The sequence below is a fragment of the Ambystoma mexicanum genome, chromosome 5q (assembly GCF_040938575.1).
Source record: "Ambystoma mexicanum isolate Mex_15411 chromosome 5q, UKY_AmexF1_1, whole genome shotgun sequence".
NCBI classification, from domain to species: domain Eukaryota; kingdom Metazoa; phylum Chordata; class Amphibia; order Caudata; family Ambystomatidae; genus Ambystoma; species Ambystoma mexicanum.
The window spans coordinates 113,598,887-113,621,731 of record NC_090933.1 but is presented as its reverse complement, the minus strand read 5'-3'; the positions used below and the strand labels follow the sequence as shown (position 1 = coordinate 113,621,731).

Below are 22,845 nucleotides of genomic sequence, written 5' to 3'. Positions count from 1 at the left end.
GATATACACATACCGCTACAAATTAAGTGAGAAACTGGAAACAAGGAACCAAGGGAGCCAGGCAGGCCTATACAGCAAGTAAGGAATCATCCCAAGAAGAAACCAGGATCATTCAAGACTGGAATCTTGACCGATGTAGTTTGTGGAGGAGGGTTAAGGAAATATCCCTGCAACTGCGATCACTGAGAGAAGTGACTTTTTTTGGAACTTGAGATTTCATGCTATATACCTAAGGAAAACCTTTTCTTTGTTTGGAACTCTGATAAAATTGACATAAACTGATAAAGTCACGAGATCTGTCTCCTATTAAAGATTTGTGGGAACTAAACTGAGAGAGATTCCTAGAAATACTAAGACGGCAGAGTAAGGAACACTGAGGGGCAACATATATTGCCTGCTTTCCCTTTTTAGTTGTTTTCCTAAGTGGTAGGGCCAGTTCAGAAAATAGGATTTGGACAGAGGACAAGATGTATTATTTTTACTAATTGTGACGAGTACCCTCAGTTTAGTTTGTTAGGTAGAGAGCTTCCTTACTAGCAATAGTGCCAGTAAGGCGTTTCCTTCAATTTAAATAAAACTCCTATGGTAAAAAGTATGTCTTCTGGTCCGAGTCTTTCATCTGGTACGCTACATAGGACAAACATGAGAACAGGGGTTGCAGGAGTGTCCTCCCCTCTCCATGTTTGGTATTTTTAGCTTCGGAGGTTGCGAGGTGTCCCCTGCTTCAACATTGGAAGCAGGGGGACCCAAAAAAAAGAAGATGAAAGAAAAAGGGACCATGCAGCGTCAGATCCGACCCGCATTAAAAGGATGGAACTGACGCCGCAGGGTACAGGAAGGTGGCGGCGGATGACTGAGAAAAGTAAGTGGGGGTTGTGGGTCTATAGGCGGTTGGGGGGACATTTCTTTCTATTTTGCTAAATTAAAAATATATTTGCAGTGAAATCGACTACGTTCAATTCTGCTGCAATTGTTTTTACCTCAGTAAAACAACCCCAATCCAATTAGGTCCATAGGGCGGTATGCTTTTTGCCAATTGTGCTCGCTCATCAGTATGCAGACTAAATCTGCTACTTAAAATTGACTCAAAGTTAGGGAGCTAGCATCCTATGAAACTGGGTTGAAAGCCCAGGGTCTTCTGTTTGGTGATGTCTTCACCCAAGAGATGGGAGGATTTATAGGTACAAATTCAGCTCAGGCTAAAGTCAAAGCTTTCATTCAAAAGATTTTCCCAACAAGGTTGTTGGAGGGTATTACCCAAATTGTTCGTTTACAATTGTTCGAATTAACAATTGACCGAATTTAAAGGGTCACAATTGACCTTTTCACAATTGATATATATATATATATATATATATATGAGTTTTGGCGTTGGGTGGAGGTTGTGGGGGGTTTCCCCCCACATAAATTTTACAATTGACCTTCACAATTCGGTTTGTGAAAAGGTCAATTGTAATTCGAACAGTTGTAAAATGAACAATTCGTATACAACCTGTTGGAGGGATCGGTTGAGGCAAAGATTGCTCAACCAGTCGATTTGAGAGTCAGCAAAGGCCTGAAGGTGGCAGTGGTGCTGCCCAATGCTGGGATTATGACCAAACACCTGCCTGCGAAACACTTCCCCCTCACATGGACACCTAGGACAACTGTCGAAGGCTGATGCCAGACAACCAGCCCTTACATCAGTTGTGAGCACTGTGAAAAGCTGAGGCAGTTCCCACTCCTATTCTGCATGAATCCTCTGAGCAGGTGGCCAGGGAATTCCACTGCTCTTGGATTCTGACCCTAGTAGTGGACAAGCGAGGAAGGATCAACTGGGTGGACGGTCTTTGGGGACTGGGAGTCGGATGCCCTTGGGAGAGACATGGTATCCCCCCTTTCCTACCAACAACCAACCTGACCCCTAACTCAAAATGTATGGGCTATTGTAAGCCTGTTTCCCTCACTTTCTCTAATGTAACATATGACCGTACTGTGACGAGGAAGAGGAGACTAAGAGGAATGAACACCACACATTTTCACCACTTAGGTACTGGGACGAGGAAGCTGTATCCTGAGCATTGAGAAGGCGAGGCATGTCTTTCTAGCTGTGGTCAGGCAGATCTAAGTGACCAGACACACCTGCAGTCTGTTAGAGCGCTGCAGGTACATAAAATCAGGGAGAAGCTCCAGAAGCGTGAGAAGCAGGGAGACCAGCGTGGCAGAGACCAGCATGGGGCCCGCTCTTCGTGGGAGCGGCCTCAGTGGGACTGAACGCCGAACCAGGATGCCATCAGACCAGAATCACAGAGGATGCCGTCTGCGTCCACTGGAAAGTAGGACAACCGGAGCAAGACTATCCGGCAGGCAAGCAGAGCTCGTGACGGCAGTGTTTCGCAGCTCCAGAAGCGGAGCGGAAACAGCAGGAGCCGCCAGGAGAAGGGGCAGACCGCTGGTGAGTGTCGGAAGGGCACACAGACACTGCGGAGCTCCAAAACAGACAGCAGGCAAGTGCCAGTCTATGTATTTTGAATTCTGAACTGAAAGACAACTTATATTTAAACACAAAAGTGCATTTTGAAGACAGGACTGAAAGCAAACCTACATTTTACTACCAAAGTGCATTTTGAATACCGAATGGAAAGCAAACTTATATTTAACTTACAAGAGTGCATTTCAAACTTATATTTGAACTTCAAGAACAAGAATGCATTTCGAGTACACAAGAGTGTTTTCTTTTCAGAATGAAACTTAAACCTTAAGCAACAGAAGTAACTATTGAATTGAGAGCAATTTATTTTCAAAGGATATTAAAACCATTAAGCATTTTACATCTGAAGCCCAATTAGAACATTAAGCAGAAGTACCTTGGTGTGCAGGAGTATGTGCCAAGGGGGGCACAGGAACAAACACCAAGGAAAGCCTTGGTGGACAGGAGCAAGTGCCAAGGAATCGGCAATGGGCTGAAGAGCCCAGGAATCCTTATTGCGTGACCTGTAATGGGTGGACCGTGTGGTCTGACAATTGCGCCTAGACCAGTGAACCCTGCATATTGAAGACCCAGCATATTGGAAAAACCAACTGATAAAACAAACTACAAGTACAAAAGGTGAAGTAGAAGTCTTGAGGAAGGGAGACTTGAGACTGAAACCCCTGTTTATGTTGTCTTGAGAGCGAGGTCTTAAGACCCTCCATTTTTTTATTTGGAATTGTGTTGCATGCGACTTGTGTAAGGCAACCCTGAGGATTATCTTGAACTATGTTGCTTGGAGCTCGAGATAGAGGTGATCTTGAGACCTGTATTATACTTGGGGAAAGAAAGCTGAGAGCTAGAAGAAGCATTGAACTTTGCTTCTTTGGTTATTGACATCCCGACACATTGTTAGTCTAAATGGTAAGGACAAGTATAAGTTGTGGACACAGACAGACTTACATGTGGAACTATTTGACTCAGACTTTCATTAGTTTTATTCCGATAGGGAAACCCCACCTTAGCATAGGGCAAGATAGGCCTTCAACCATCCTGACATTTGATTTAATAAAGTGCTTTAGTTTGAAATACAAGTCTGTTGTGTCTTGCTTCATGAAGCCTTCACAGCACACAAACTGGAATATCCTGTGGTAGAAAGCATGGCATCACTGTCCTTGCAAAACTGGCGAGAGCTATCCAGGGATGCTTAGGTTTTGAAAACAGTAGTGGGGTTCCGATTAGAGATCCGAGGGGTCCCAATGCAAGTGAAACAGCTACTTCTCAGTGCAATGTCGGCAGAATAGGACTACCATTTAGGAATAAAGCTAGAGGAGCTCACGTGGAAAGAGCAATAGAACCGGCAGTCAGGGGTCCAGAGAGCTTTTTGAGCAACATCTTGCAGGTGCACAGGAAGGGAAAATTGTGGCCCATGATTAATCTCAGTGAGTTTAAGAAGTGATGTTTGTACTGTCATTTCATGATGGAAACAATCCATCTTCTTAGAGGGCTAGTGAATGTTGGACACTGGCTGGTGAGATTGGAACTCAATGAAGCCTATTTTTCACGAGCACAGAAGATTCCTACAAATCACCTGGAAAGGACGGATATGGGAATTCACGTGTCTGCCTTTGTGTCTCTCCTCTACTCCATGGTGTTTCACCAAGTTGATGAAGCTGGTAGTGATGTCACTGGGGGAAAGCGGAATCTGAGGGATAATTTATCTACACATTAAGGAGGAGATCCGTGAACCAATGGGGTGAGCTGCAAACCCTGGGAAACGACTTTCTGACCTGAGCTGCCAGCTTTATAATGTGGAAGCTGTCAGACCTCTGGGTGTCTTATAAAGGCACAGGTTTTTTCTGTGTTGATGTGAAACTGTCAAAGGATTTCCAGAGAATGTGGTTTGGGGCATTTTACTCTATGTAACCGCTGTTTGAGTAGCACAGACATGTTTATACGTGACACTTGCACTTCTCTGGTTCTTGCACCATAAAATGATCATATGAAGTCCAGGTTGGGGCGATGTCCATGCTTGTGCTTTATGCCCAAAGTGTGATGTCACAGAGCAAAACGACTAATGGCCTTATTGACTTGTATATACCTCATGTGTGATGGCCAGATATGGCCGTCTTGTGCTTTTTCATAAGGTGTTGTTAGTCATCCCTTGAGGGGACATGCTTTATGCTCCAACCCACTCCTGGGAGGAACAACCAAAGTATTTCCTGGATTACCTAGTTAAAAAAAATGTACTTATTTATACACAGGACGAACAATGCTCTTTTGATCACAAAAGAATGTACAATAGATAAGAAACCAGATTTGATGGGAAGCAGTGAGCTTCGTACAATGGGGTGCATTTGGGAGACATTCTGACCAGGTTGTGGAGGGAAATAAATGGAACAGTCACCGGGGACAATACATAAGTGGACCTACATAGATTAAGGACAACCAACATTGGACATTTTTAAGTGCAGGTAGGCGGTACGGCCAGCTGTGCTCGGTACGTGACCATGATGGGTGAAGTGCTAGAGTGGAACGAGAGGAAATGATGGACAGAGGCAGGTTAGAGATGAGGGAAAAATGGCAGCTAGCCAGCAGATGAGAGATAGGTTAAGAGGGTAACTGAGAGGCGAGGAGGTAGGATTTTAGTTCCGTTTTGTACAAATCTGTGTGGAATGTTTCTCGGATGCCCGGGGGAAGAGAATTCCATGCAAATGGAGCAAGAAGAGAGAAAGAGCGAGAGTAAGCACAGGGATGGCGAGGAGCCACAAGGGTAGTCGAGGAGGCAGAGCAGAGATTACGAGAAGATGTGTAGAGTTGGATAGAAGAGGACAGATCTAGTGGTGCCCTAACATGGATAGATTTGGGAACTAGAAGAAATGTAGATCTGGCCCTGTTTTGCATTGTCAGTCATCCAGCCTGGTGACAGTACGAGGAAGTAGGTGTGAAGTGAGGGAGTTCAAAGAGAGTCCTGGTAGCGAAGTTAATGCTCTTGTCGAATGGACAGAAAGCATAGTGTGGGAGACCAACAGGGATGCTGGCAAAGTAGTCCAGTTTGGAGAAGACAAGAGCAGTTAAGGGATGCTTGGCGGTGTTGAAGGAAGGAGGTGCCTGATTTTTCGAATATTTAGGAGGTTGGGTGGAAGCTGGTGTTACAGTTTTGGAGATGAAAGTAGAGAAGGTGTGAGAAGGGTCAGATATGACGCACAGGCTTTTAGCTGAAGATGAGTAAGGGAGAGTATAAGGTGGGAACTGGATAGGCAGAGCAAGAGATGAGAGAGAGCTTTTGGCAGGGACGAAGAGCACCTCTTTTTGGGTAGAGTTTAACATCAGAGAGAGCAAAGCCATCCAGTATTTAATGAGACACAGCTGGATATTTTGATAGAGTGATCAGAGAAGAGTTTAGGAAAAGAGAGGATTTGGGTGTCATCCACAAAGTGTTGGTACAAGAACCTAGGGGGTTAGGGTTACTGTTCCAGGAATGTACAGGCTGTGCATAAACCAAACTGTGTATTTTTGGGAATGTCGAAAAATGACAAGGGAGTTGAAGGTTATTTGATATTTTCTAATGTGCCGTTTATCTTTTCAATAAAATATTTGAAACACAAACAGAATTGTCATGTTCGATAAAGCCTCAAATCCAACCATAAGCAGAGCTGCGAATGTGGGTGCCATAACACATGTATTTTAACATATATTAATTTGATGGAAGATTCCCAGGGCCTTTTATTTAACTTCCAGTAACGCCTTGCAGCTATGGCAACCAAATCAGTCAAAATCACTCACAGCCGAGCGCAATGATAGGATGAAACATTGCTCTGAGCTTACAGGCACTTGCTAAATTATACACAGTTGGATGCTCCACTCCAAAAGCACACGCTGTCCTGAAAACATAGCTTTATGTCTTCTGGCAGGCCCGGCTGGGATTTAAAACAAGGTACAATCTGCTACCGTACATACTGATGAACATGGTAATAGTCACAGGCCTGTGATAAACGTCTGCACTGCTGCCAGAACACACATCCACATCTGCCTTGCCTAAACCAGCAGCAGTAAACCGGCGAGCACAGCATCATTACACAGTAACCATGGCCACTACACAACCATCACAAATAAAACACTCACCCCCGGCCGTGGCAGTGAAAGGTAGGTACGTTTCTCACCTGGGAATGACAAAAAGAGGTGTTGGTTGTTGATCACGTTCAATGATTACAATATAATCGCCAGCTTCATTTTTGTTGCACAAGTCACAATTTAATATTTAGCCAATGCAAAGTAAGTTTGCATTTCGTTGCCAATTGCACTTGGCTCGCAAGATGAAATTGCGTTCATAATTGGAGTAGTGCTGAAGATTCATAGAAAGGGAAAGTAGAAACACCAGGTTCATCCAGTCTGCAGAGGTGAAAAGTAGGGCCGGTGGGGGAGGGGGCGACAGAACGTAGCACTGTATCCGGTGCATTTTCACACTATGCAATCAAATATAAAACGGGTGAAAGAACTGGGCCATAATGGCATTGGGGTAGGATTGTAGCGGCCAGCTGACGCGAGGTGATGGCCGAGTGCAGTGATGGCTTTACGGGGGGGGGGAGGAGGAGGGAGGGGGCAGCGGGCCATTAACAAATGGTGCAGCCCGCTCCCTAGGTCATTAAGGCCATTAGAATCCGTGAAGTGATGGCGTAATGGCAGGTGAGGCGGAGAGAGCCACAAAAACAATATGGAGGCAGGGGTGGACTGGTATCAAAGTGGCCCCATATTACACATTTTCAGCAACCCCAACCCATTTACAATGCGAACATTTGGAAATAAAATAGGTTACCACACAAAAGAGGCCCATAGGGCAGAGGGCTACAGGGAAATCTCCAGAGTTACCTATAGTCCAGTCCAGTCCTGGCAACAATGGGGCAGGAGAAGGGATTAACCTCTTATTTAGGCCTCTCTTCTCCACCACAGTGAATGTTCCTCTCCCCCTGTGTGACAACACCGGTGCCCTTTGCTGGCTCCCGTTTCCTTGCTTATCTCTCCCCTCCAATGTTCCCTCTAAGCTGTGCGCATGTGCGCTTGCCCAGCTTGCTTATGGGTCCCGCTCAGAAGATTTTTAGCAGCGCACAGAGACAATTTTCACCTAACTAAAAAGATTTTATAAGGTACAAGCTACAACATTTACCTGACATTTGCTTTCTCTTAAAATAACTAATCTTAATATTCTGGTATAGCTCATTTGCATTACCATACTATGCAAGCATCACCTTAAAAACCTATAAACCCCAACAGAACACACCCACAAGAGGTTAAATACTAATATGAAAAAGTGGCTCCATGAACAGCAGAATCTAACCAAGATTTGGCTGGACACATTAACCAAATAATGTTCTCTCCCCACCTATGAATCTATGAATCTGATACTTGGCTCCACCATGCTTTTACCTTATGACTCTTAACTTGTGCCCCAGAACACATTTAGACATCAACCCGGACTCTTCTTCTTTCGGCTCTATGAAAGGTTACCAGACTTGTACCGACATCCACTTGTTTTATATTTGTTGTAATATGAAACACGTTCAAGTTCCAGAATTTCTGGTGCTCATGGTGCCTCACCAAAAGCGTCACCCACACTATGTACACCAAATGTCAGCCAAAAATTGGTTACTGACTTCCAGTAAGAAATCTACTTGGATGTGTAGCCTCATCCGATGTTTCCTCTTCTCTGTACATATGTCACACAAGTGTTTTGAAGCGGTCCCCTTGCAAGTTAACACATTGTGAAACTCAAATAATAATTTGCCATCCAAGGATTTCGAGTAGACAAATGTTATGTTCAGCATCTCCTACTTTAACACTCCTAACAATACCCAATAGGTGGAGAGCAACATTGCAATATCATTTTCTTGCCCTGCAAGGGAAAATGGGCATCGACTATGCATTAGTCCTCTATAATATTAGGGTTGATGGATATTCAGATAGTTGAATGATTTTCACAAAATCTACATCCTTTCCAAGTGTTCAGAGTTCCATTGTGTGTAGATCTTAACAAAGTTGGTTAACTTGCTGGGGATTCAGAAACAGCTTTTACTGAACACTTGTTTAATATTATAGGGTTGTAGGTGTGGGGTATGTTGCAAGAAATCTTGTATGCACTGAAAAATAATGATGTACATGCCGACTGATGACATTTTCTTAAAATGCACATATAACAAGACATGAAATATGTTTTGCTTGCAAAGTATTGTTGGTATGCAAATATCCCAGTGAGTGTTTACTGCTACAATCCCTCACTTTTTACAGTGCTCCGTCAACTAGTATTGGAGGCTAGCAAAGAAGCCAGGGGATGCAGGAATACAGGTAGAAGGGCAGGAGAGAACACTCCCTTGGTGATGAACAAATCAGCAAACTTAAAAAAACAAAGTCACACCTTTCAGCAGGACAGGGAAGGAAATATGTTTGTTTGCTAAAGGGTAGGAAACTGCACCTTGTGTCTCTATCTCCGCTGCTGAATATAATCATGTGTTCCGTGAATTGACTCAAGCATCCCCCTGCAACTTATTTACAGAAGAAGGCACTCAATCTGTTGTACTGATGAGTATTCCTGCTACTAAATTAAAAGGTATGCATATGGGATTTTCTTCAACTGGCTCCATTGGAAAACTCAGTAAGGCGCTTGTTGAATTTTGTCTTGGCTGTGGTGAGAAAGAGAGGGGACAACTATAGGCTGTATTAAGAGCCCTGTCATTTCACTTCTATGTCAGGGTTGCAAGCAGGTCTCTGATAGGATTTTGCTCCCTACTTGGATTGAAATTATTTTTCAGAGTAAAAAAATGATTAGCTTTGCCATTAAGGATATTTTATGAAATATGTTCTTACCTCTTAAATCTTCTCTTGAGATCGAGCAGCAATCTCATTAGAGTTGTTTCCTATCGCACTGTTCTGATGGTAACTAACTTGGAAACATATCAGTGCACCTTTGTGGGTAGAAGCGGGGGTTAGGCTCCCATGTGTTCATTGTTTCCCATTTTTGTTGGGCTCATTTTCCTATTTTTAGGGAGTAAAATTGGATAGTTTATGTCTCTTCGCTATAAGGCTTCGCTATAAGGCTTGTTTTGAGTAAGGGTTGTCACAACTCGCAGGACAATGCAATGTGGATAGTAAGTCGAGGCCCAGGAATTTTGACCATCATATTCTGAGGCAGTTATTCTGATGCAATTATTATTACACATCCTTACACAAACTATGCACGTTAACTTGGCCCTTGCATTACTTAAAGTGGCACATAAACTCCCATTAGAATGTGTTCAGACACCGTCCTTTTCGTTGCCATTATCCCATATGTTAATATTGTGTTCTGTCTGAATAGTTTTACAACTACATCAATTATGCAATGTGGGTTTTTTTTAATACACACGAGGGTCTTTCCAGTGGCTTAAAAACAGTTTTCTCTGCACAGGAGTACTTTTGCTAGGCACTGAGGCAAATTTTGAAGTCTTGGACTAGTTGACGAGTGGTCTTTATAATAACATATACAATATTGTTTAGTTTATGGGTTTGTAAAAATATGTAAGTTGCAACATTTACACAGATTTGTAAAGAATTGCAGTTGATCAGAAGCGGAAATTCCTTTTTAAACTCTATTCAGAGACAGTAGCTAACTAACTTTGCATGCTCACAAAGTGGCTTACTTCATTAGTCAGTTGCACCCATGGAAATAAATGTGCGCACGCCAGCCAACCATTTCCGCACATAGAGAAAAATAATTAGAGGGAGCATTGCTCCCCTCATGTGCCTTTCTGCGGTCGCTCAGTCCCTGTTGGTATACTCGATCCCAGTGCATTCTCCTCTGCAATTATCTTCACTTATCATAGCTGCCTGATCAAATCTCTGCTCCCCACTCTCACACTGTGCCATTTCGTCTTTGTCTCAAATCATCTGCCTGCCTCATCCTCACCCGCACCCGCACCATAACCTTGGTTCTTCTTTTCCTGCGCTTTCCTCCTGGCTTTTAACACTTATTCCAGTGACTGCTCTGTGTTCTGGCACCCCTTACCTTTTCTCTATCTCCCAGACACGGCCTTCTATTTCACCCAACTCCGCAGTCCACCGGTCTCCTGTCCGACTCATTCTCCGCTATCCAGCCTCCCACCATTGCAATCAGTGGCAGGCAGCCCGCGCACAGGTTAGTGCTGCTTTACTTTGGACACATTGAATGGCTCTTACTTAGATTTCTTTTCATCCTCTCCATTTTCTGGCCATGTGGCTAGTATTTCCCAATATCACAGTGACATTCTATCCCACTATGGCTAGGCTGGATGGACAGTTCTCAGCTCTTTGACCCTCGTTAAGTGCCCGTATGATTTGCCACATGCGCTTAATTTGGGAGCTGGCTGATAACACCCATTGGAGGTTTGGAACCTGTCAGCATCCGTAAGACATTATTGACTGTCAATAATCTCTATTAGTACCCGGCAAGAGTCAACCAGAAGGTAAAACACATTCTGATTGGCTCTCGCCGGGTCATTACCGGGTGGGAATCCCTCAGCTAGGATTCCATGGCCATTGTTCCCAAAGGGGGGGCTGTCGAGAAGCTGCCATCGCCCCCCGCCGGGGACTCAAGTATGTTTTTTTTCCCTTTCCTCACCCCTCCCCACCCGTACCATCCCTCCAAACCCCCCCACCAACCCCACTTACCTTCTGATTTCTCTTTTTCAGGAGTGAACGCGCTGGGAACACTTCTGTTCCCAGCCCATCCGCTCCCGAAGGCCGCTATGGAAGGGGAAAACGGACTTCGTTTTCCCTTTGCCGGCGGCCATTTTCGTCATCATTTTTTTTTCTTTTCCGTTCGGAAACGCTGCAGCGTTTCAGGACATAAAACAATGCTTTTAGTACCCCAGTCTTGTGGGCCGGGTTACTAATATCAATAGACCCCTCATGGCAGGGTCATTACCAAGTCTGGTAATGCCCCGGGCCTTCAATAACGCCCTTGCTTCGCTCAGGCCTATAACTATGGGCCCCGAGGCATTACCTGACTCGGTAATGCCCCTGCCGCTCAGGGCATAGTGCTTAATTATTGACCACCTTGCACATATGTTGACTTCAGCAGAAGCCTAACAACTAACATTAAATACACGGTTTTGTTTTAGTTTACCACAAAGTGCTAATACCCTTATCAACTAGGATAATGCTCTTGCCCAAAATATTGCCCTCTGCTATGCCTGCGGCAATAACTTGGTGTTGGGCATTAACCCACAATAAAAACACCTCCCTGGTATACAGGGCTTAATGGTCATTTCAACCTACAGCAAGGACAAGACGTTTTTTAAATTCTAAGATTTTGTTTTTCTAATTCCACCTAAACCTCTAGACAATTTTTATTTCCTGTTTAACTTCATTGTTTATTATGCTTGACAGACCCTGTTGTGTAATTGCTGAAATTAGCGTGTCAGCGATGGAAGAAGTTAGGCTGGAAAAAAAGAGACTGATGATTCAGTCGGTTCTCATTTATACCAGACATCCAGGGAATTGTGCCATGGATCACAAAGAGCAAACTTTTATGGAACTGTGTTACATTTCTGTGGCATTTTGGGCATCACTGTTGATTAAAAAGTACAGCTTTCAGCTGAAAATGTAACCGCCATGGTGCACATAGCGGATACGAGGTACTGAAGCATGGCATACCAAAACACCCCTCCCCCGCCCCCCTGTCACCACCACCAGCTTCACCATTATAACATGAACCGTCATCCCGGGAGAATCAAGAAGCAAGACGACACGGAGCAACACAGGTTCGATCCCCGGGTCCGCGCTTCGAAACCTCTGGGTATTTAGGCGCATTATAAATACACAACTAAGACAAACAACTACGCAACTAAGATAAACAACTCCTGTAACTGCACCTCGATGCCCCCGGGCTGTGTGAGAGCTTTAAAAATGCAAAATAAAAAATGAACACCGGGTTCGTGGAATTAAGGACGTCAATTTACCAGAGTACAAGGGGGAGTGAAAATGACATCTTACACCTGATGACTTCACTGGAAGGGCCATCTGGTGCCCTTTGACCACCCCACCCACTCCTGATTACCCTACAGGAAGTGATGTGACAAAAGTAAAAGCGCCTAAAATATGTGTGCACAATTAACAGCAAATATATCTAAAGCAGAAAAAAGGGTATTTTAGTTGGCAGCTAGATGTTAAATAAGATGCTATAGCGATATCCTATGAGTGCTGCCAAGATATGCCAAGGGCACACCTAGGGCACACCTAGGCGAGCAATCATACCATATGCTAGTCCTGCTGCTGTGCCCGGTTACTATCAGGTTATGTCAGTTAAAACCTCAGATGCCAGTTATAGTCATAAAATGCTAAATACAGCTTCACTTGCCCAGCTGCTTTCATAATATGCTAAATGTAGCCTCGGGGAGTGCCAGTTTATAGTCATCTTTTACAGGGTACAGGGTACCCTCTCGTGCCTTGATGCTGTCATCATATGGCAAGTGTAGCCATATTTGCCTATGCAGCTGTGCTAGTGGGTCTACCATGGTTCAACATCACTAGCATAAGCAAGATAAAGGGCACCATAGGCAAACATTGTAAAAATGGCCTGGGCGTAAAGGGCGTGGAGTTGGTGGAGTTGATAGGAGTGTGTTTAGGGCGTGCAGGATTTCAGTGATCTGGGGCGTGACAATGGTGAATTTAGCAATAAAGGGTTTAGGGTTTTTTATATTGAAAACTGAAATTAATCACTTCTCAGTGATCTATCTTTAGCCGTTAGGAAAATTGGTCCATTTGGGTAAAATTAATCCGACAATTTAGCCAAGTCTGGAACCTGGAATTGTATACACGGTGTGTGGGTAACTCAGTCTCCAATGTTATACAGCTATGCACATTACCTCCCATCCGTCCATGAAATGTGCATCAACATATATTAATGTCTTCATTGTTATCTGTCAAGACTAGATGCATGGCTGTGTGTTTAATAAGGCTGATTGGCAGAGCACAAAATCACATGCTAAATGAACCCGACAACATAAAACATTAGGAAAAACTTGAAAGGAGACTGATTCAGTCACTTGTTTTGTATCTAGTGCTTGCTACTGCTTCTTAGCACTGTAAAATCCCATTTTACTGTTTTCCAACATAATAGTACTACATTTATCAACATTAGAAGGATGGGAGTTTGAGTCGGCCTTGCTGGCATTCAAGCTAGAGCAAGAACAATAGTTAGCAGCAAGCAGTCTTGAAAAGCTCCCTCCACCCGACACAATGTATGAAAAGGGAACATTAAACAACACAAAGGTAAATGCTGTGCACATTTTGTGATTAAGGGACACTGACAGATTATGATTATCATTATTTTTTCTCAACATAAAATGTTAAACCGAATGTTTTCTTTTAAAAAAGCACCAAAACAAAAAAAAAACCTTTTTATTAATGTGAAAATGGGTGTAAGATTGCAGAGAGTCTCTGAAGGGCATAGCAAAAAGGGGAGTTAACACACAAAGGCTAACAGATCACAGGCTCGGAGGAAAGGGAGCACAATGTGAGTGAAATAGACCATGGGTGATGGCAGCTCAGGGCCTTGTATCAATGTATTTCATTTCCATCTGCGCACTCCCCCTTTAATGCACATACTCTGCTTCTCATGCACTATCTTCCCTTTGCGTCCAGCCCCCTCTTCCTCACGTATCCCTTGCTTCCGCTCACGCAGCCCCTGTCCCTCTCAAGACAGCCCTATCTTCATCACCTACAGCCCCCTCTCCATCTTGTGCACCATCCCCGTCCTGCACCCTTGCTCTCCTGTTTGTGCCTTTGCTTGGACACAGCCTCTCACTCGATAGCACCCTGCCTCTGTCGTACCCTCGCACACTCTCACTCTTTCTGTCACAAGGGTTCTCTTGAACCTTCATGGATGCACTATTTTTCTCACGCCTTGTCTTTCTCTCTTGCACCCTGGCTCTCTTCCACCTTCGTGCACACCCCCTTTTACTTGTGCCCCGTCTTCCTCTCTTGCACCCTGGCTCTATTGCACCTTTGCACACACACCTTCTTTGTTGCACCCTGGCTCTCTTCCACCTTCGTGCACACCCTCTTTTCCTTGCGCCCTGTCTTTCTCTCTTGCTCACTGGCTCTCTTGCACATTTGTCTCACAGACCTCTTTGTTGTGCCCTGGCTCTCTTCTACCTTCATGCACACCCTCTTTTCCTTGCGCCCTGTCTTTCTCTCTTGCACCATGGCTCTCTTGCACCTTTGCACACACCCTCTTTGCTGCACCCTGGCTCTCTACCACCTTTATGCAGACACTTTTTTTAGCACACACTCTTTTTCTCACACCGTCTTTCTCTCTTGCACCTTGGGTCTCTTGCACCTTTGCACACACACCCTCTTTGTTGCACCCTGGCTCTCTCCCACCTTAGTGCACCCTCTTTTTCTCGCACACTGCCACCCTCTCTCTTGCACCCTGGCTCACTATCGCATCATCGACTCCATGAACGATGTGCAACCAAAATCCTGCAAAAATACCGTTTTATGGCACAAAATGACCCATTCCATGATGCATCGCCAACAAGCCATGAGAAAGTCACTTAAGCAAACAGAATTGAACACTCACTGAGAGTATGCAGACATGCACAACTCCTAAAGTAATAATAGTTCTGAAGATAGAAATACAGATTGAGGAACACGCTTCATTTCCCTGTGCCCCTGGATGCGGCGCGCCCTGCTGCATGTGTTACTTGTGGCTCCCACTTTGTACAAGTCATTTTGAAAAGGGGGAACTGGAGAGCACGCAGAGTGTCACAGCCACTGTGATCCATTTCAGGCCAACACATGTTGCGCACCTTTGACAGTTACCCCTACGCGGTACATCCCCTAGTCTTGTACACAGCTAAACGTTATTCACATGGCTGAGCAACATAAAGAGGGCCCTAATTTGCGCAAGCGAGGACTAGGTGATGCACGTTCGGCGTTATGGACTTCCAGTGATCGACCGTTCTGAAGATTAGCCCAAAATAAAAAAATAAAAACATTTTCTAATAGTAATCGCACCTGAAATGGCAGCACCTAATGTCGCTTACTGCTCCCCTCCCTCGTGGGCTGGCGGGCGGAGCATGCAACACTCACCAGCAGCAGAGGCATTGAGTCAGCACTGAGGTCAGGTCGGCCCGGACTGCGCTGCACCTGCTCATGTGATACGAGTGCAGCAGAGGGCACGTGCAGTCGATTCCCCTCACAAAGGGACAGGCACAAGCCACAGGGCAGAAAAGAAATGCTGCAGCCAGTGGATAGCGAACTGTTCAGGCTGGCCTGGATGTTCATTCCCAGTCATTTATTTATGTATCCTTCCCCCAAAAGAGGCCCTATGACCCCAAGGCCCACCGGGGAAAGTCCGGTGTCCCGGTAGGCCAGTCCAGGACTGTATGGAGGGTAAGTGTGGACCAGTGCACCGGACATGGGTGTCCCAGCCAGCCCCAGCTCAGGAGCCAGCAAGCGCAAGAGTGGGCAGGGAGAAGTGACAGTGAGGAAGCCGGATGTCGCACTGGGAGAAGCTCAGGCAGTGGATGGAGAAAATGGTGGGAGAAGGTCGAGTGGAGCCCTTTGCTGCTGGGGAGCAGGGGGGTATGGCATGACGAAGTAGGAGTATGCAGCGTCGGTGGATGCAGTACCAGGCCCCTGTGATAGAGGGAGGTAGGGAGGTAGTGCCATCCCGTGACTCTGGTACTTGCTGGAAAGCTTGTCACTCACTGCCAGCCAGGGCGGGGCACAACGAAACCTACATGTTGGGAGGGAGGGGCTAACTAGTGATGGGAGGGGCCACTTTAGAAAATAGGCACAGCAAACATGGGGGTTCCGCCCCCTCTGTTCTACCCCAAGGGTTGTCCGGCATGGGGCCCGAGTATCAAATGGTAGCAGCCCAGCATTACACATAGGCGCACACACAATTACACATTCACTCACTCATTTAAACATCCCATTTACCATACACTCGCTCTTTTTTTTGTGCATATAGTTTATTTAAACTTTTTAGCACATTTAACAAAATATGCAAGATAAAGAAAACAACTTTACAATGTAATATTTACAATGAATTCATCAATAAAACAATACAGTGATTTAAAGCAAAATAAAACAAAGTTAAACTTATTTGTTAAAATACCAATTAAACTAACTTATCCTTTCTCCTGAAATCCGTTACCCATCCAAAACATAATACCTGTCAATTAGAAAGCACAAGGCTCTTCGACATCTCTCACTGCTCGCTTCCATATATAAAAAGCTGCTGCATTTCGAACGACTGATTCTGCCCCCATCAAATTTGACCAAAATTTGTCACCTCTTATATTGTCAGGATGGTTCACAAAGGCTCCATAACCTCTTATATGGAGGTCAGCAGTGCTATATAAGATGTCAATATGTGCCTACTTGTCTCAACCGCGGCTAAGCAGTGTCTGCAAGTCTAATCATGGTTTTCTGTGTTTGTACATATACTGATAAATTCCTTGGTTTTCAATATGTTCATACGGAGCTGTATTATGAATCTCCTAAGCTCTGGATTTGACCATTTAGTTAAATATCTGCGCAGCTGACCACGTTTAAAGCCCGGAGAAGTTAATTGTCTTTGGGCCTCATTACAACTCCGGCGGTAGCCGTGCAGGTAAAAACGGAAGGCTGCCGCCATGTGCAGCAGAGCCGGTGCTTCTGTCAAAGTCTGTGAGCGGCTGCTGTCCCGCCGGACGGAAGCCGCTCACAGAACTCAGAGTGTGCCAGTAGGTAACAACGGTGCAGGTATGCTTACCGGCCCCGTTGATACCGGACCGGCGCACTCGTAATGAGGCCTTATATCTCTTAAAGGCATGTAGTTTGTCAATACTCGTAGCCATATCCAGTTTTTATGCCTTTTTCTTTAGAATTATTTCCAGATCGGGTTGTACTTCAATCGTTTCCAATTGAAGGCCCGATTCGGTCAGATATTGTTTAGACAACACATGGAGATCCCCAACAGCAGGATTCTGAGAAATCATATGCTGTTCTTTACCAAGCAACTGTAATAAGTTTTTAGATCTAGTGCTTATTTTGCCCAGTTTGTAGTGCAAGAGCACCTTCTTTACCGACCAAAGTGAGGATAGTGTTTGGGGTCCATATTCTTATCTCAGGGCTTCAACTGGGACGCCCTGAGGCAGGTTAATAAAAGAGCAAAGAAGCTTACCCTCAAGCTTGTCCAGTCACCTCATCTGAGCAGGTGGAAGGACCTCTAATGCGTAGAGAATTGCGGGATCTATGCTGGCTTTATAGATACATATAAAACCTTCAACATTTCGTCCCCCTCGATGGTCGATATAAGCTTTTATTGCAGACCATCTCTTCCAAAATATTTCTTGTATAAATGCCATAAAAGGCCAGGTAAACACTTTCCTCAACATTTTCAAGAGCAATTTTGTCCATGTACCACTTGGGTTTTCTGGTCGCAACTTGAGAACTCCCAAACATATGGTTTTTGTTTTCATTTGGTTTATAACCATTAAGTTTTCTTTTGCATAAGAGGTTAATGCGTCCAACGTACGCTGAAGACATATTTCTGTTTGATCGAATATTATGATTTTGTCACCGTAGTCCTTGCATATAATTTGAACCCCATTTATGTTGGGGAGGAAATTTCTAATAGACTTAAAAGCCAATTCCACATCTGCTGTATAGAAGTTATATAATACTGCACCCAGGATACATCAGTGTTTTAAGCCTTCACTAGTAGGTATATCATCAGAGAACTATCCTTCTGAGCTTAAACGTATTGCCACATATGTATTTGTGTATAGAGATTGAATATAGTACAGTAATTTAGGATCAATCCCCCAGCTTTCCAGCTTCTGTCAAAGTCTTGCTCTAGACACAAGGTTGAAAGCTTTGGAGAAATCGACATAACAGCAGTATAAACTACTTTTACCCTCAGGTCGCAATTCCCTCAAGATTGAACTGTCATTATGTTAGATGTGGTGCTGTATTTCTTTCTAAAGCCTGTTTGGAATATACCTGAGAATGTATTCCCTTCCATCCAGGCATTTAGACGTTCCAAAAGAATGTTAGCTAACAATTTCTGGCTTGAGTCCATCATCGCCAATAAACGATAATTAGATGGTATTAGTCCATCTCCCTTTTTGAATTTTGGGACTAGAATGGATTGACACCAGCTGTCAGGAATGTTCCCAGACTTGATTATATGACTGAAGTATATTTCTAACAGTCTTGCCCACACATTCAGGTTGTTCTTGTAGACTAGATTGGGAATAGCGTTGGGCCCTAGAGCTCGAGATGCTTTTGATTGCACGATTAATCTTTCCAGATTAACCACGTCTATCTCGGCATCTACGATACCTGCTCTAGGCTTCTCCAGCAATATGCCCCCACATACTCCGTAGTATCATCTTGTGGGATTGGATTTTCAAAAGGGTAATAGATATGTTGGATATATGATGTCCAACAAATCTGTGAAACCGGGTTGATTTCTGTCGGTGAAAGAGATTTGCGGAAACTCTTAAAGTTGTGCCAGACTCTAGATGTATTATTCATTCTTGGCCACAGGAATAGGTTACACCAGGCAACACACCTTAGTGAAGTCTTGAGCATTTTTTGGCAATTCCTGTGCCTTGTGGCCAGGTTTATTAAACTTTTCTGTCTGGTGTATGGAGACAACATAACATTCTTTTTTAGCTCATTCCTGGCCTTGCAATATTGCTTATTCTTTTCTAAGATAACATGCCAGCAAAGTTCGTGGTTATTTCTGCGCATTTCACTACCAATTTTCTCTTGTTTTTTACAAGTATCGACCAGCATAGTGCACCATGGTCACTCATCTTATTGTGCACTATTGTGATGGGGCTGCACACCGTACTCAGTTCCGCATCAACTATAAGGTAGTCTATGTATGAGGACACAACCCCGTTAGACCAGGTATACTGAGATTTAGTGTCATGCCCTGGAGCAGTTTTGAGGAATTCCAGATCGCGAACGTTGATTAATTTTAACGAGGGACTATTTCTCCCGGCCTTGCTAGACTCAAGTAGGTGCAGGGATCTCCTATTAAGATCTCTGGCCAATATGACATGGCCATATGGAGATCTCTCAGACCAATATGAGATCACAGTTGTTAGCGTATTAAGTATTGATAAAATCTGAGAGCTGCCCGGTGGATCGTAGACATTGATGACCAAGATTTCCTCCGAAGGTGGCTTGGAGGGCTGTATTATTCCCATTAGAAAGTTTGGTGACCTCGTGGAGGCATGAAATGGGGTCAAGCCAAGGTGTATCTTAACTCCAATTGCAAGGCCACCGCTCGCCCTGCCCGTCTTCACCTGAATAGAGTAGTTGGTCAGTATTTGATAGCCGTCAATTAAGATGTCCTTAGAACACCAGGTCTCTTGAAGTAGGACTATGTCAGCCTTGTTCAATAGGGCCTGGCCTTTCGGATGAATAAGAAAAGAGCGGTGTCCTCGCGTATTCCATGATAGCCAGCCCAAGCTTGATCTAATTTCACCTCGTCAGTTTGCCCCATTGTTTCAGCAGAGTGGTATCCAGAGATCTGTAGTAGATGTTTTTACCCGCACTTGTTGACTGTGATTTTGTAAGGCTCTTAGGGCAGCGCTCTGTGATGTTTGGGTGAGGTTATAGGATCCTATGGCTAATACCTGTATGTTTTCATCTTGCTTTTGACCAGATATTTTCCGACAGGCAATTAGCGTGTAACCAGCTTGCAGCAGTCTCTCCGCACGAGTTTTCAACATTGCCACAATCGATGGTGATGCAAACTCTACTAAAGCCCAATTTGTGACGCCATTCTAAAGAGGCAGCTCAATTTTCAGAATGTCGGCTGGCTGAATGAGTTCCAGATAAGGTTTTTGAAAATACATAATAGAACAGATCTATTTAAGAACGGACCTAGCAATGTGGGGTCGTTCTCTTCTAGTATTACCCAAGTCCCTCCATCCTTTAAGGCGCTCGCTCATTTACATGCACACTCAGGCCCCCATACATCCTACACTCATTCACACATACATTAAATGCCCACTCCTTGCACACCTGCACACATACACAATGAGCTAATATGCACTGCTAGTTTCAGAAAAGGCTTTTCTCACGTCTCTTCCTAACAAGCAGCAAGTGTGCACATCAGCCCCTTCCCCTCAGATGTAAAAGCACATGTAATGTACGCACACATCCGTGGGGGGCTGGGGGCGATGTGTCGATTTGATTTTTGTTCAGCAGAGAGGTGAGGGAAGCATAGCAGCTTTAGAGTTTTGCTGCGTTTGTGCAAATACATTTTTCTGCACAAACACAGTAAAGCTTTAAAGTCGCCTGTTTCAGGAAAGGCTTCTTTCCCATCTCTGACTAACTGAATAGTATAGCGTGCAACGCCATTGCGCTAATCCGGCTTCAGCCCCACCCCTCAGCTCACATTTGGGGGGTAGGGAGGGGGATGAAGCCCGATTAGCTCAATGGCATTGCGTGCCTGCTACCAGCATAGGCCTGTCGAGGGAGTGTCCTGGGGTGGCAAGTGTACCCCTGGAATCTGATTGTTCACCCCAGGAGCCCCCCATTATTCTAAACGATGATCATTAAACTTTAAGTAAGACACTAATGTTAGTGATTAAAGTAGATATAGGTAGTACATTAATGCTATCACACGTGTGTGTACGTATGTGTGTGCACGCATTCGAACTTCATGCAACCCCTGCTTAAATCAGTGCCTCATTTGGGCCACCCCAGTCAAGAGACTCTAGACACAACACTGACTACCAGGCTTACACACTGTGTCAACAGGCGTCAGTCCGAAGCTGAGATTCAAGTGGAGGCACCCCTCGCCCCCCACATCCCCTAAAGCTGTAAGAAGGAAGCAGGACCCCTTAAACCTGGAATTATGAACCGAGGAGACGAGGGCCGAGAAGACGAGACCAGAACGGTCCCGGATCCACATCATGCCGGCACTGTAAGCTCACTGGTCATGGTGTTAATCGGCCAGGGATACACTACTTCACACCTACTGAGAGCTGGGAGGACTTTTTGTTTGAATATTCTTTATTTTCCTCAGTGGAACTTTATTTTGTGACGCTGTCCTGAAGCACAACCCACCTCCTGGAGAATAAACATCTGGACAACTTTAGTTTTGTAATTTCGATGCCACTAGTTCATTGTTTTTCCCCCATTTTGTCCCTAATAAAGCTTATACAATACATCCACAACAACAACAAAAAACATTAGCATGGGGGAAAGGTGGGATGGCCGACCAAGGGGCAGCTCCTAGTGCCTTAAGGACAGAAACGCAAACATAAGTGCAAGGCTACAAAAGGGTCCTTAGAAAGCAGCTATATTGAAGAGGCGCAGACTGGTTGAGTGCAAGGCCACACGAGGTCCCCCAGAAAAAGGCCACATGAATCCCCAGCAGCGGGAGGGACAGAGCATGAGGAAGGGGCCCCCTCAATAGAACAGCAATAGCCAGTCAAGTAGCGAGTGGATGCCGGAGCAATGATCCGTTCCAAGGAGCAGAGCCCACGCGACCCCAAGAGGAAAAGGCAGAGAAGGGGCCCTCTAGACAGGCAAAGAGTTCTTTAAAAATGAGAGTTTTGGGAACCTTTCGGAAGAGGAGGGGTCTTTCTTCCTCTCTGAGGGAAGCCAGGAGCGAGTTCAAGATCTGGGCAAAAGAGTGTAGTTACACTACTATTTCTATTTCTGTATTGAGATCTTTCCAGAATCTTCTGACTTTAGAAAATCAGTACACCTGTAACAGCATGCCTTCCACGTTGTTTTAAATTACAATTTCAACATCTATCTGAAGTAACAGTCCCACATACCACTATTCCTATGTCTAAGGTATTCCCATTGACATTGGAAATCTGAAGCGAAGCCACTGGAAGGGAGACATTCTTCTGGACCCAGCAGAGACTTTATCCTTATTTGTTTATAAGTGTAAGGGAAAGAAATCGTATTCAACGCGACAGTGGACACTTATGATTTGGAGCTTCTGACATTTTCCTCAGTTTAATATTTGAGGAAGGGAAACCCCTCTTAGTATTCGGGCTGAATAAGTATTTCCCTTTTCTTTTAAAACTAATAAATGTCTGTAGCAACCACTATGGCACCTTTGTGTCGGTCTCGTACTGCTGCACCCTTACACTGGGGTATAGGCTTGCCTTCGGGCCCATCTTACTCCACATAGGCCCCCTTAATCCGGTTTCCAGCCTCCAATCCGTGCCTACTGCTCTCCACCATTGCAGGGCAGCAGCGCTGTGTTATGTGTAGGACGTGGCTCTGCTTACATGGATCTTTCATGGATGTGTTGGATCCCCTACAGTGCACTCTCCAATGGGCCATGGGGTGTGCGACACGTATACACAACGCTGAATGTTCTGGCATGTAGTCTGCTAAGC

General features: G+C 44.7%; 1 protein-coding gene across 2 annotated transcripts in view; it reads right to left on the bottom strand.

Moving 5' to 3' along the window:
- The window catches only part of CTNNAL1 (catenin alpha like 1), a 989,054-nt gene that overhangs the window by 177,795 nt on the left and 788,414 nt on the right, over positions 1 to 22,845 (bottom strand). For both annotated transcript variants that reach the window (XM_069620628.1, XM_069620627.1), the window contains exon 12: positions 6,575 to 6,612. In XM_069620628.1, coding sequence (XP_069476729.1) covers positions 6,575 to 6,612 — 38 coding nt within the window. The remainder of the gene's footprint in view (positions 1 to 6,574; positions 6,613 to 22,845) is intronic.